At 41.3% G+C, this 16,266-nt stretch overlaps 1 protein-coding gene across 1 annotated transcript in view; it reads left to right on the top strand.

The window, feature by feature from the left end:
- The window catches only part of OTC (ornithine transcarbamylase), a 122,076-nt gene that overhangs the window by 34,551 nt on the left and 71,259 nt on the right, over positions 1–16,266 (top strand). The window contains exons 2-3 of the mRNA XM_073616340.1: positions 1,054–1,183; positions 8,027–8,108. Of these exons, the coding sequence (XP_073472441.1) occupies positions 1,054–1,183; positions 8,027–8,108 (212 nt within the window). The remainder of the gene's footprint in view (positions 1–1,053; positions 1,184–8,026; positions 8,109–16,266) is intronic.

The following is a 16,266-nucleotide window of genomic DNA, read 5'->3' as shown; positions in this document are numbered from 1 at the left end:
GCCCCCTCCATCACATCAGAGTCCAAATTTCACATCAGAGCCCCCATCCATCACATTAGAGCCCCCATTTTACATCAGAGCCCCCATTTCACATCAGAGCCCCCTCTATCACATCCGAGTCCCCATTATCACATCAGAGCCCCCATTTCACATCAGAGCCTCCATTATCACATTAGAGCCCCCTCTATCACATCAGAGTACCTCTCAACATCAGTCCCCATTTCAGGTTGGTAGGGGGAGGGTTCCCCTCGGGAGGTGTTAGGATCATTTACATTACAAAACTTTTCTATCTGTGAGTCTGTGTTGTGTCTGTGCTGGCAGGACAGTTGCAGTGTCAGTTTGCCTGTTCTAATCTGTGCTTACATGAGAGAACTCTCCTGCACAGCAGCGTGTCTCTTACCTGGGTTACAGAAGCTCCTCTCCCAGGCTGCTAATTAACTCAGACTTCTCGCCTCCAGCCAATGAGAGCAGGGGAGTGGTGTGGTCTCGGGTCTGGGAAGAAGGCAAACTAGAAGCTCTGGACTGGATTACAGAGCTCAGCTGGGGCCCTGGGAGACACAAGGCGGATCGGACCTGGATTCTGTTTCCAGGATTTTGTGTTTGAAAAAAGCAGCGTGTACAAAGAGAGCAGGGAGCCAGGGACCCCCTGGAGCTAAATACGGGGTCACTATGGCAACTCCTGCACCCTTTCATGCTACTCCAGTGGTCTCGGGGTATTCTGGAAGTAGGATTGAACATGGATAGGTTGATGCCTCACAAAGAACATTGAGCATTAGGACATCTCACTGTCCTTGAACATATAGCCACTCTCTTGTGTGCAATATCACATTTTTCTAAGGACGGTGTAGCATATTTTAGGATCCAAGGTACACAATAGTGCCCAACATAATTCCAGGCCCTAGCTGCACACTAGTTTCCTGTGTTTGCTATCCGAATTTCAAAGCCAGTACTAAGGTGCTAAAAGCAGTCTTAAGACAAGAACATGTCAGAAAGTGAAGTTAAATCATATAAGCTCTACAGTTTGTTTGCAATAAATATAATTTTTTATTACAGATTTTCCCAAACTTATTCACAGTTGAAAGGACGTGATCTATTAACCCTTAAAAACTACAGTGCTGAAGAAATCAAGTATCTTCTTTGGGTTGCAGCTGATTTGAAATACAGGATAAAAGAAAAGGGAGAGGTGAGGATTACAGTAGAATGTGCTATATTACCCCTAAGCCATGGCATACCTCCCAACATTTTGAGATGGGAATGAGGGACACCTACTAGCAAATGTTTGTAGGCATGGAAGACTCCCCCTGCCACACCCCCTTAAAGGAGAATTAACCCCAAAAAAAGGTTAATTATACCCACAAGTGCTTTTTTTTACCACTACTATTCCTTTTTATTGGCTTTTAAAATGTACAAATGCAGCAATTTAGAAATTGGATTAACCACTTGCCGACCGCCTCACGACGATGTACGTCGGCAGAATGGCACGGGCAGGCAGAATCACGTACCTGTACCTGATCTGCTTCCCACGGGTGGGGGGTCCAATCGTATGGGGATACCACATGTGTGAGACTTTTTGGGAGCCTAGCCGCGTACAGGAACCCGAAAACCAAGCACCGCCTTCAGGCTTTCTAAGGGCGTAAATTTTTGATTTCACTCTTCTCTGCCTATCACAGTTTCGGAGGCCATGGAATGCCCAGGTGGCACAAAACCCCCCAAATGACCCCATTTTGGAAAGTAGACACCCCAAGCTATTTGATGAGAGGTATAGTGAGTATTTTGCAGACCTCACTTTTTGTCACAAAGTTTTGAAAATTGAAAAAAGAAAAAAAAAGTTTTTTCTTGTCTTTCTTCATTTTCAAAAACAAATGAGAGCTGCAAAATACTCACCATGCCTCTCAGCAAATAGCTTGGGGTGTCTACTTTCCAAAATGGGGTCATTTGGGGGGGGGAGGTTTGCCACCTGGGCATTCCATGGCCTCCTAAACTGTGATATGCAGTGAAGAGTGAAATCAAAAATTTACACCCATAGAAATCCTGAAGGCGGTGATTGGTTTTCGGGGCCCCGTACGTGGCTAGGCTCCCAAAAAGTCCCACACATGTGGTATCCCCATACTCAGGAGAAGCAGCTAAATGTATTTTGGGGTGCAATTCCACATATGCCCATGGCCTGTGTGAGCAATATATCATTTAATGACAACTTTTTGTAATTTTTTTTTTTTTTGTCATTATTTAATCACTTGGGACAAAAAAAATTAATATTCAATGGGCTCAACATGCCTCTTAGCAATTTCCTTGGGGTGTCTACTTTCCAAAATGGGGCCATTTTTTTTCAAAATTTTCAGTCTTTTTCCCTTTATAGCGCAAAAAATAAAAACGGCAGAGGTGATCAAATACCATCAAAAGAAAGCTCTATTTGTGGGAAGAAAAGGACACAAATTTCGTTTGGGTACAGCATTGCATGACCGCAAAATTAGCAGTTAAAGCGACGCAGTGCCAAATTGTAAAAAGTGGTCCGGTCAGGAAGGGGGTAAATCCTTCCGGGGCTGAAGTGGTTAAAGGTTTAGCACTGGGAAACACTTTTTGAAAGATAAAAAGTGCTTTTTATATACAACTATATAGATCAGACCAACATGAGGGACAAATGTGGAGGAAAGAGGGGCAGAGGGACATTGCTCCAAATCAGAGACAGTCCCTCGAAATCGCAGACAGTTGGGAGGTATGGCCATGGTACTGTTACAGAGAATAGCATAAATACATTTTCTATGAAACATTTCAAGATCAGGACTACGTTGTCTGGACCTGTGCATGGTTTTCATTACAGATGCCAAAATCATATTTTGTCATGATGAAATCTAATAAGTGTAAAATAATGTAGTCGTTTTGACATTTGACTGCATGTCTCTGGTTTTTACAGCTGGAAGTACCACAATCTGTTTTCATTAATTAAGTCTGTCATAGAGATTTCAGTGCTTGATGTCCAGTATCCTCCTCAGATATCTGTTCATGTTGTGAATAGCTTTCAAGTAAATTAACTCCTTGACAGAGTGAAGGATCAAGACATTATATGAATTTCTGTGTCAGTATTATTCGAGAAAACATCATGTGTGTGTGGGCATCAATACCATGCAGGTTAACACCTAGTACACTCATGATAAAATATTGCCAAACTCAAGAGAGCCTCTGCTAACCCCTTTTATCAACAGTGGTTGTCATCATATGCATTCAGAGCAAAACAGAACTGAGATTGCTCCCTTGTGGCTAAAAGCATATCCCAGCTATAAATTTTTGTGTATAAATAATAACTTTCATTCACAATAGCAGTGAATTTTGATATTATTCACAGTGATAGGTGTCTAAAAAAGATGAATGAACAGTGTCAAGCTGTGTTACTTTAACACCCAAGTTGGCAAATTCTCAAAGAAAGCACTTTAATAAAGTGCAATAACCCAGTCCAAAAAATACTTTTCATGTTAATGAAGACCAGTCAAGCTGAACTCTAGGCACACAACTACACAGCTAGCTACACAGAGTTAGCACAAATGAGAAATCAACTTCCCCGTTGAAAAAGGCAGTCCAGGTGGCAAGTTTTCTTAAAATATATATTAAAAATCTTATCATCCAGATCCCTCTTTGGCAGGTGATGGGCTTCTTGAAGTCACCAACAAAACAAGCTTTTTGCAAACTCTTTCTCTTATAGAGCAATTACCACATGCAGCTCTCTCAGGTGGTTTTCCTGGGTTTCTCCCAAACTCGTTCATCCATGTCTTCATGGACCTTGCTTTGTGCACTGGTCCAAATCATTTGGTGGATGGGGGATTATGGTGTGGGGTTGTCTTTTGGGGGCTGGGCCTGGCCTCTTAGTTTCAGTGAAAGGAACTCTTAAGGCATTGCCATACCAAGACATTTTAGACAATTTCATGCTCCCAACTTTGTGAAAGTAGTTTGGGGATGGCCCTTTCCTGTTCCAAATAAGGTCCATAAAGACATGGATGAGTGAGTTTGGGGTGGAGGAACTTGACTGGCCTGCACAGAGTCCTGACCTCAACCCTATAGAACACCTTTGGGATGAATTATAGTGGAGACTGTGAGCCAGGCTGTCATGAACAGGTGTGACCAGATTGTGTGGACTGCAAAGAGGAAACCCAACCGCATGTAAAGTGAAATAGAATAATGTTTATTAAAGATAAGTGATATAAATAAACAACACCCCAAATACAAATAGTGCTCAACCAACCAACAGAAACCCACAGACAACAGATAATATATACAGCCAAAGGGAAGTACCGAAATCAAACACGTTAGCTAGGCCAGGGTCATATACAGGTGGATCAGCAACTGAACGAGGGCAGGTTAGGAGAGGGAGATAATGGATGGCATATGGCTACAAGGGAATAGGAACATAGGAGGGACAGGATCAGGATGGGATCGGATACAGGCTCAGGAGCAGGTTCAGGTTCCAGATACAGGTTCCAGGTCAGGGCGCAAGGAAGAAAGATACCAAGGCAAGCATGTGATTGCTTGCCGGGTATTTATAGGCCTGTGATTGGCCTCAAGTGACACCTGATTGTAGGAGGTACTGTCTGCTCCACACTGCCAGGATCCATCCGCTGGTGGACGCCAGTACTGCAGCCCAAAGATGACATAACATCATCAGCAGGGAAAAGCTCTCCTGACAGTTCCAAACTGCCAGGAGACACCTGCTGGTGGACCTCAGTACTGCATGCCAAATAACCGATATTACCAGCGGATGTAACATTTCCTAACAGTACCCCCCCTCAAAGGAGCGGCCTGCGGATGCTCCAACTGGTTGTAATTGTCCATAGTCTTTGGCAACAAGCAGAATGGTGGAAGAAAGCACTGAATATTCTTCTAGCAGCTGGCCTGCTGCCAGGCGTAGTGCTTGCAAATTATGTTATTAGCATAGACCCGACTAAAGACAGAAAACTGATGAAGCATTTCTGGAAAAGCACCAGATTTTGCCCTCCTTTACCACATAATAATTCAGAAACCTATTTTTTGGGAAAAGACCAAAGACTGAACCTGGCATATATATCTTCAGTCCCTCATGGTGACATCAAGCAAGTCCAAATGCACTGGTTACTGGACCTAATTACGTTTAAGGAAAACGTCACCTATGATGAAACGCGTCTGGAAGGGCACGCACTAATGTCACCGCGCTGTATGTTAGGAGGACAGGCTCCTGTGTTGTCGGCCGCCACTTGTTTTTAACGCGAAGCTATATTTATTCATGTAAGTTCAATATTTTTGTTCTTTAATAAACCCAGTAGATGGTAATACACTATGGTCAGTTTTTCTTTCCATTGAGCCTATCTGGAGTACATCCCTGTATGGTCAAGACCCAGTGAGACGCTCAAGTGGTTGCCAATACCATATCCGGTATCAGACCTCCTGTGTGTGTTCAGCAGCCCTTCCTACAGTCAAAGCAGCAGCTGGGGTACAGCCGAACGCTTTATATTGCCTGCTATTCGGTAAGCAGGCAGTTTATATGGTGTCGGGCACTTCTTCATTTTGTGTGATCTCACTGTGGTGCATATCAAGTACTGAAGTTATGGACTATGTTAAATCATGTTAATTTGTGGGCGCAACCTCTTTTATTCTAACTCCCATAGACACACTCCTAAACCTTGTGGACAGCCTTCCAAGAAGAGTTGAAGCTGTTATAGCTGCAAAGGGTGGGCCAACTCAATGTTGAACCCTATGGACTAAGTCTGAGATGCCATTAAAGTTCATGTGCATGTAAAGGCAGGCATCCCAAAAACTATGGTAATATAGTGTGTGTGTGTATGGCTAGGCTTAACAGCGATAAGGGGGACATCTCCATTTCTGGCTATTGCATTCACACAGCACCTACAACTCCCTGAATTCCTAAACAGTGAATGCATCTAAAAGGTTGAAGTCACTGTTCAGCTGACAATTTTCCACCTAGCTCAGCAGTTTTTAAACTGACACTGAAACTGACAACACCACCCACAGTTTGAATTTCAGCCGATTCAGTTCAAAATTCTATTTCTGAATGAACTTTTTTCTAAGGTCAGTCAGTTACTGGAATTTTGCACTTAGTGCAATAGGTAGGACCTTTCCGAATGATCCTTTTAACCAGTCTGCTCTCTGAACATAGTATTGCAGTCTAAATATTAAATATCATTTTCATTACCTTGACATGGATCTACTTCTCCCTAAAGTGTAGGGTTAGGATTGTCTACTGAGCCTTAGCAGATCATTACATTTATTTTTCATCTAAACATGTCTTGTATATCCAAGTTTCCCTGAAGTCAAAAGAGGGAAGGTACGCTAGGCGCAAGCCTTTCTCCTTTGACCACTTTGCTACTTGCTCTAATTCTCCTGCTTTTCCAGGTTTCAGTTTTCACCTCTATGTCGGTGAACTGTTTTGTTCTTTTTCCCTCTTTAGAGGCCTATAGGTCTTCCCCTCCCTCCCCTCCTCCCAGGTTGATTGTGTCATAGTCCATGACACAGGTTCTGCCCTCTCCTTTTCAGTTATTGAATTCTTCTATACTATGTATGTATCAGACTTTTTCCATCGAAAATTCAGACAGACTTAGATAGAGAGCATGTTCTAAATTTTTCCGACTGAACTAATTACTATCGGAAAAGCCACTCGTCTGTATGCTGTTCCGACGAGATTAGCAGAAGAAGCCCAAAGGGTGGCGCACTGGCTATTGCACTTCCTTTTTCTAGTCCCGTTGTACGTGTTGTACATCACCGCGTTCTTGACGGTCGGACTTTGGTATGACCGTGTGTATGCAAGACAGCTTGAGCAGAATGCCATCGGAATTCCGTCGGAGAATCCTTCAGAGTTTATTCCGACGGCAAAACCGCTTGTGTGTATGCGGCATAAGTGAGCTCCTGAGTCACCCAGAAAGATGGAAAATATTTGCTTTGTTGGATGAGCCTTTTTTAACGTCTATGATGGAGATTTTTTTGTTAAATGGAAAGACTAATGTTTAATATCTCCTGTAGTAAAGCTTAAAGTTTCTTTCAAGCAAACATGACTAGACCCTCTTCTGTGCTGAGGGTGAGGAGGGTACTTAGCACTAAAGTGGTCTCTGTCTGTAAAGTGAGGGGTGGTGTGCCCGGTCTGTCCTATCCATGGAAGACCTATAAGTAATGCCCCGTACACACGGTCGGACTTTGTTCGGACATTCTGACAACAAAATCCTAGGATTTTTTCCGACGGATGTTGGCTCAAACTTGTCTTGCATACACACGGTCACACAAAGTTGTCGGAAAATCCGATCGTTCTAAACGCAGTGACGTAAAACACGTATGTCGGGACTATAAACGGGGCAGTGGCCAATAGCTTTCATCTCTTTATTTATTCTGAGCATGCGTGGCACTTTGTCCGTCGGATTTGTGTACACACGATCGGAATTTCCGACAACGGATTTTGTTGTTGGAAAAATTTTATATCCTCTCAAACTTTGTGTGTCGGAAAATCCGATGGAAAATGTGTGATGGAGCCTACACACTGTCGGAATTTCCGACAACAAGGTCCTATCACACATTTTCCGTCGGAAAATCCGACCGTGTGTACGGGGCATAAGTGTTGTATCTTCCACTCATGGGCTCTGCCTGGATAACTTATTGGTAGGGTGACGGGTCCCTGTGATGTGACTGTAGGTGGAACCTAAAGAAGACAGCCTGTGGACTTTGTGGCCTGTCTTGGAGGAAGGAGCTCCTCCACAACTTGGTGTCACAAGTTGAGGTTCTGAGCACTTTCAACTCAGAGGACCCCTGAGATCAATAGAAATGTGGCTGGCATAAGCTAAAATCCTACAGACCTAATGACCTTGACAAGTAAATAATATGTTATGCAAGCAGCAGATTTTTCCCTATGTGCCAGTGGACTTAATAGGCAATAAAGAATATGTATTTGCAAGTAATAAGCTTGTTATTATATATTTATACTCTATGTATACTATATATTTGCAAAGTATCATCTTTTATAACTCTAGAATAGCTAAACTCCCAATGTACTTTTTATTTCTAGTATTTGCCGCTGCTACAAGGAAAATCTCTTGCTATGATATTTGAAAAGAGAAGTACCAGAACTAGACTTTCTACAGAAACTGGTAAGAGTTGTTACTTTATTTCTAACGCAGATGTCTCAATTGTCTTTAGCCAGTGGCTTAAAGCATTTATATTTTTTACAGCAACATATGCCATTGCTCAGTATAGCCTCCTAGCATGTGCTTAACAGATGTCTTTTAGAACATCTGTATTATTCAGGCAATATGCCAACCTTATTTTATTTAATTATATATTGTATTGTGAATTTTTGGTCAGTATTGTGGCTGTGCAGTCTTGTGGGTACTGGTTCAATGCAGTTTGTACCCTTTGTGCGTTTGCCTTTACAATCAAAAAACATACATGTTAATTAGCTTCCAATTGAATATTCCCATGTTTATATGTATGAGCTCCACTGCGGATGTAATGCGCTCCACTATTCCACACAACAAACCCAAATGACATGGAAATGCTATTATGTGAATTTATTTCATTACAAATATTGCACATATCATATAGTGTCATTTTCAGAGATCAGCAAATAATTCCATAACTTCTATCCTTTGATTTCTGGGACTGATCTATTCTGATATACGCTTTCTTCGGATTATCTATCTCAAATGCTATCTTTACTGCTGTAGAACCCTCCTAGTTAGGTTGCCAGGTAAAATGAGTTTTTGGGCTACTTCTGTAATCAAGGGAGCAGAGATTATTTGGTTTGGTCTATTCATGGTTTCACAGGCTAGGGGTTTGATTGCTTCCCCTGCCTCTAGAAAAAGCTTACAGAGCTTAGGGAGGGAGAATTCAAATAACAAGCCCAAATATTGATCAGGGCCTAGGCAATCCCTGGGAAGGTGTGCCCAAATGGTGGCTGGGCAACTGGTAAATAGTCTGAAGCCCTGGAGAGCTTGTCTTTTCCCAGGAACTCAAGTTCCCAGCCTCAGGGGGCAGCTGGACTGGGTTGCTGTTTTACAAGATTTAATGAGCTACAATGCTGGGACCTAGAAGCAGCCTAGATCTGGCTGCAAGCATTCTTCAAGGTATCTGGTCTGGAGAAGGATTGTTACTGTCACTAAATGGAGGAGGCTGGAAGGAGGCAGCGGCCCTGGGGACTTAGAGTAGAGACCCTAAGTGATCCCTGTGACTGTGTAGTGTCTTCAAGATATCACTGTGTACCAACAAGTATACATTGAAGAAAGGTAACCAGATGCCAGTGTGGTTTGCCACCCCCTATAGTCTTCAGCTGTTTGGGAATAGACTGTTTAGTATTCACATTTACTTTGGGAGAAGATTGTCCTCTGTTATTTGCTAATTGTTTTTTTGAGTATCCCATGCCCTGATCCCTCTCCTGTTTCAAGTTTTTCAAGCAATAAATCGTAGTCTCCCTGGCGGAATGATTATGTCAGATTTTTGAATCTCAAAGCGGTACATTTTTTTTGCATAGAAATTTGGCATTTTATATTATTGGCCTGTAATTCTTAGAAATAACACACTTAAATCTGTCCAAACAAGAGTCTAGTAGACATCCCGGGTATGATAAAGTTTGAAACACGAATTTATAAATGATAATATAATAAATAACTATAAATAATTATAAAAAATAATAATATAATAATAATAAAATGAATTTCCCCACAATTCACTATTGCTCAATTCTGCAAGTGTTCTAATTTACTATCGTTGTTTTCTAGCTGGTCTAAAACCACTTTTGACGTAAAGGGACAATTTTTGGTTGCCATGGACAATCTCAAGTTTCCAGGCAGAAAGAACAGTATATAATATAAAAGTGCATGCAGGGCACTGAACAAAGCATGCAGGGCACTGAAAAGGGAGGTGAAATGATTTGATACAGTAATGTAATCTGTAAGATTAACCACTTCAGCCCTGGACCATTTGGCTGGCAAAAGACCAGAGCACTTTTTGTTATTCGGCACTGCGTCGCTTTAACTGACAATGGCGCGGTCTTGCGACGTGGCTCCCAAACAAAATTGTAGTCCTTTTTTCCCACAAATAGAGCTTTCTTTTGGTGGTATTTGATCACCTCTGCGGTTTTTATTTTTTGTGCTATAAACAAAAAAAGAGCGATAATTTTGAAAAAAACGCATTATTTTTTACTTTTTGCTATAATAAATATCCCCCAAAAATATATATAAAAAAAAAACATTTTTTTTCCTCAGTTTAGTTTGATTTGTATTCTTCTACATATTTTTGGTAAAAAAAATTGCAATAAGCATTTATTGATTGGTTTGCGCAAAAGTTATAGCGTCTACAATATAGGGGATAGTTTTATGGCATTTTAATTAATAATTTTTATTTTAACTAGTAATGGCGTCAATCAGCGATTCTTATTGTGACTGCGACATTATGGTAGACAGATCGGACACTTTTGTTGCTATTTTGGGACCATTCACATTTATACAGCGATCAGTGCGATTAAAAATGCATTGATTACTGTGTAAATGTGACTGACAGTGAAGGGGTTAAACACTAGGGGGCGCTGTAGGGGTTAAGTGTGTCCTAGGGAGTGATTCTTACTGTGGGGGGATGGGCTATCTGTGACACGACACTGATCACCGCTCCCGATTACAGGAGCTGTGATCAGTGTCAGTGTCACTAGGCAGAACAAAATGTAAACAAGCATTTCCCGTTTCTCCTCTCCGTGAGACGATTGCGGGTATCTCTGTGGACATCGAGTCCGCGGGACCTGCGATCACACTCAGGGAGCTCGCGGCGGATGTGCGCGCCCCCACAAGCCGCGTCTTAAAGGGCAACGTACAGGTACGTTAATATGCCTGTACGTGCCCTTCTGCCGACGTATATCGGGTGAAATGGCAAGCAGTTAAGTATGTGTATATTAATTAAGTATGTGTTAATTAAGTATGTGTATATTAATCTGTAAGATTAAGTATGTGTTATGTTTTTTGTACTTTTTGAATTTACCGCCGGGCTCCGCCCCCATGCCTCACGGCTCTCACAGGGAATGGAGCCTGGGACCCAGAGCATCGGGCGGATGATCGGGCGGAGGACACAGCGGGGGGGACATCACAGGATCCTGGTGACAAGGTAAGTATGCTGTACCAAGATTCTGCAATGCATTCCCGAGTGTGGCTCGGGGTTACCGATAATAATACTGAAATTTAACCCCGAGTCACACTCGGGAATACCACCAGGAGGGTTGATGCATAGAATGCATTAAGATAAAAAAACCTTCTGCCTTTACAACCCCTTTAAGCTTTGGCAAAAAAAAAACTGGAAGCTGATTGGTTTCTATGCAGAGCTGCACCAGATTTCGCACTCTCCAGTTTTAGTAAAAAAACCCTGCTGGCTTTTCAGCACTCATTTTTCTTCCAAGAAGTTGTACAGTTTGAATTATTTGTATGGAACCTCTTGTGTTGGCTGGCTGTGCTTTTTTGCCCTATCCCCTGTCAGGTTAAACCTAGGCTTTTTGTTTATGACAGCAATGTCTTGAAGATCACATGACATTGTTTTTAAATAAAGGGTTGGGGTTAGGTGTAGTATTAGCAGTAGGGTTTAAAGCAATGTTAAACCCAAAATGCAAACATTTATTTTATTGTAGCGTACTAGTTCCTAGATATAATGGCTGCATTTGTTTTCTTTTTAACTGGTTCCCGACCGGCTGACGTCTATTTACGGGGCAGAATGGCTCCCCTACGCGAAACCTGTACCGGGTTTCCTTTAAGAGCCGCCAGAGGGTGCGCGCGCACCCGCTGCATGCCGGGGGACCCAATGCACGTGGCTGGCGAGCGCAATCGCTGCCGACCACACGCGATCGCGTGCACAAGCGCCAGCACAGGGATTTGTGTGTGTAAACACACAAATCCCTGTGCTGTCAGAGGAGAGGAGACATGTCATTTGTTCCTAGTAAGTAGGAACAGCGATATGTCACCTCACCTACTCAATCCCCATACAGTTAGAACACACTGAGGGAACACACATTTAACCCCTTGATCACCCCCTAGTGTTAACCCCTTCCCTACCAGTGAGATTTACACAGTAATCAGTGCTATTTTATAGCACTTATCGCTGTATAAAAGTCAATGGTCCCAAAAATGTGTCAAAAGTGTTCAATCTGTCCGTCGCAATGTCGTAATACTGCTAAAAATTGCAGATCACCGCCATTACTAGTAAAAAAATAATAATAATAAAAATGTCATGAAGATGCCATAAATGTTTCCTATAGTTTGTAGACGCTATAACTTTTGCACAAACCAATCAATTTATGCTTTTTGCTATTTTTTTTTTTTTTTTTTTACCAAAGATATGTAGAAGAATATATATTGGCCTAAACTGATGAAGAAATTTGTTTTTTAAAAACATTTTTGGGAATATTTATTATAGCAAAAAGTAAAAAATATTGTTGTTTTTTTTTTAAATAGTCGCTCTTTTTTGTTTATAGCACAAAGAATAAAAACCACAGGAGGTGTTCAAATAGCACCAAAAGAAAGCTCTATTTGTGGGAAAAAAAGACGCAAATTTCGTTTGGGTACAGCTTTGCATGACCGCGCAATTACCAGTTAAAGCGATGCAGTACCAAATTGTAAAAAGTGCTCTGGTCAGGAAGGGGGTAAAACCTTCCAGGGCTGAAGTGGTTAAGCATGCATTCCTTTTCTTTTCATCTGGTGATCCAGCCAGTAAGTGTTGTTTTTCAACAGAACAAGCTCTCCTGCAAATGTAGTAGAGTGTTGAGACAAACCATTTACTACTGGCTGTGGTGGTCAGTTGGTCAGTTTTTATTTATACATGTGTAACCTTTATCCCAAAAGAAAAGAAAGACTGTTGCTGCAACTGCTTATCTAATTGCAGTGTGAGCTGGAGTTGGCATCAATTTGTTTGTGTCTCTAAATCTGTTAAGCCTCGTACACACGGTGCGATTGTTAGCAGGGGATTGTCTGTTGACGGACTGTTGTCCTAAAATCTTACCGTTAGTACGCTCCTTCTGACAATTGTTGTCCAACTTTCGGCCAACAAATGTTGGATGGCAGGCTAGTAAATTTTCGGCGGACAGCGGTTTGACATCAGATTTTCGTATTGTTAGTACACAAATCCGTCACAGAAAAGTCGAAAGTACAAACACGCATGCTCGGAATCAATGCTCACCAAACACGAAATTAGCAGAAGGGACCAAAAGGGTGGCGCTCAAGAGCTGAAATTCCTTGTAGTACGTCACTACGTTCGTGTTTGTTGCACGATAATTGTGTACCGTTAGTATGCAAGAAAAGATCCTGGCACACACACCCTTTTGACAAAAATCAGATGCTCGGTTGGCCATCAATCGCACCACGTGTACAAGGCTTTAGTCCATCTAACACTCCCTTACCCCAGACCAACAATGCTGTTGTCCAAAGGTGCCCCTGTGCTCATTCATCCAGAGTGGGGGGCACTCTAATACAGGAGTATGTTACTGGCTAGATCATTAGATGAAAACAAAAGGAAAAAAGCCTAAAAAAGATAGCTAATGCAGTCACTACATCAAAAGACTGATAAGCTGCAATATATTAAATTTGGTTTGGTGGTTTAATACTACTTTAACCACGGCTACCATTAGGCTTGGGGTTACTTTTTTTGGCAACAGAACAGACTCTTGATGTTAATTTGTGGAAAAATTATGGACATTTGCAAGGCTTTTTTTCTCAACATAAGAGAGACTGTCCTGCTCAAACTATAACTGCCATTTTGCTAAAGACCACATTATCTAACCTGAAGATTGTCACGTCCTTTTTATCTTTTCATGGACACCTGCTATACAGTTGAGATAGATGACCTTCATTTTATGTTCTTGTAATGTCATTATCTGGTCATATGTTAGTACATATCTACTGGTTAATCAGAACATATGCCTAATCTGGCCTTCAGCTGGTCATATGTTAGTCTATATCTACCGGTCAATCGTGACAGTTGTTATACATCGGGTAAAAAAAGTATTGAACACACCACCATTTGTCTAGGTAAATATATTTCTAAAGGTGTTGTTAACATGAAATTTTCACCACATGTCTTTAACAACCCATGCAATACATACATACATACATACAAAGAAACCAAAACAAATAAGTTCAGAAATTAAGTTATGTGTAATAAAATGGAATGACACAAGGAAAAATTGGTCAGATGAGACCAAAATTAAACTCTTCAGATGCCATAATACACACCATGTTTGGAGGTCAAATGGCACTGCACATCACCCCAAAAACACCCCCATACCAACAGTGAAGTTTGCAGATGGGAACATAATGGTGTGGAGCTGTTTTTCAGCATACGGTACTGGCAAACTTTATATTGTTGAAGGAAGGATGAATGGAAAAATGTACCAAGACATTCTTGTTAAAAATCTGCTGCCACCTACCAGGATGATGAAGATGAAAACAGGGTGGACATTTCAGCAAGACAATGATACCAAACATAAAGCCAAGGAAATTCTCAATTGGTTTCAAAGAAAGAAAATAAAGCTGCTAGAATGGCCCAGCCAATCACTTGACTTGAATCCAACAGAAAATCTATGGAAAGAACTAAAGATCAGAGTTCATAGAAGAGGCCCACAGAACCTTCAAGATCTGAAGATCTATCAACAATTACAGAATATATTTGATCTTCTGTATGTGTAAACTACTTGTATTGTACTTTTTTTGGCATATGATAAAGATTTTTGTACCACCTTTTTGTACCCAATAAAAATAGTTTGTAAACAAAAAAAGATCTGAAGACTGTTTGTGTGGAAAAATGGACCTGAGCAATGCATGCGACTAGTTTCTCCATACAGGAGGCATCTTGAAGCTGTCATTACCAACAAAAGATTTTGTACCAATACTTGTTCCCTGTATCATTCCATTTTATGACACATAACATCATTTCTGAACTTATTTGTTTTGGCTTCTTTATATGTATGGATTGTATGGGTTGTTAACGACATGTGGTGAAAAATGTCAATAGCACCTTTAGTAATATATTTACCTAGACAAATGGTAACATGTTCTATACTTATTTTACCCACTGTGTGTGGTATTCAGCTGGAAGGCAAAAGGGGCTTTGAACTTAACGAAAAAATTATGGTAAATATGTACATCTCATAGGCACTGTAATATGTTTCATGATATAAGTTCATGTTTTTTGGACGTAATCAGTACATAGAAATAGTGTACAGCTGCCATAGAATTTCAGAACGATAGTCTGCATTCATCGATCTCCCACATGTGGTAAATAAACCTTCGCTTTGCATAACAAGAAGTCTTTGTTATTTTACAAAGGGGTGTGTCCAGCCCGGAACTCCTGTATAATTGAAAGGAGCTTCTCCAGCCTCAAGGTTCATTTGAAGCAAAATGCACCCCTAATAGCCGAAACAAAACGTTGCCTTAACTATTAACTCCGATGGATTTAGCTGAAAAATCCCCGTTTTCGATAAAATATTGGAGAAGCATAACTGACAAGGGAGAGGGGAGAAGAGTGTGTACATTTAACGCTTATCAAAGTATTGCGCCCAAAGCTGGCCATACACTGACCAAAATTTGGCTGGTTCAGCAAGGCCTGTCTGAATTGTGATCAGTACATGGCACAGGCACACCCAGCTTGACAGAAGTTTATTGTTTGATTGACTTTGGTTGAAGGGACATGCTGGAAAATCTTTCTCAATCTGTGGCTGTTCGGTGAGGGGTGGTGAGGGGGGAATTCTCCATCCACCTTGTTTGTGTGGATGGAGGCATCTGGAAAAAAAAACTAAAGCCTCGTGCACACGATCGGATTGTTGGCCAACAAAACTGTGGACTTTTGTCCAAAGGGTGTTGGCCCAAACCTGTATTGCATACACACGGCACACAATTGTTGGCAAACAATCATGAACGTAGTGACGTACTACGTGGTTTTTCAGCTCTTTAGCGCCACCCTTTGGGCTTCTCCTGCTAATTTCATGTTAGTAGAAGTTTGGTGAGTGTTGATTCGCGCTTTTCATTTAGCGCTTTTCATTTTGCACTTTTCATTTCGTGCTTTTCAGTTCGTTTCTGAACAGCCATTCGTCAACCAGACATGTTGCAGAATCGGAGGTGATAACGTGTTATTTATTATTGGCCTTGGCGTTATTGCTTTGACCCAAGTCCAGTTTAGAAACAGGAGAAGGAGGATTTCTTGGACTAAAAATTGGTTGCTTTATTAATCGTGACCAATTTTGTCATATGCCTTTGCTGCTGGAGCTCCAGGAGAATAATCCAGATTATT

Source organism: Aquarana catesbeiana, linkage group LG02 (assembly GCF_042186555.1).
Source record: "Aquarana catesbeiana isolate 2022-GZ linkage group LG02, ASM4218655v1, whole genome shotgun sequence".
Classification (NCBI taxonomy): Eukaryota; Metazoa; Chordata; class Amphibia; order Anura; family Ranidae; genus Aquarana; species Aquarana catesbeiana.
Note: the sequence above shows the minus strand (reverse complement) of the source record. Positions and strands in the feature narration are given on the sequence as shown.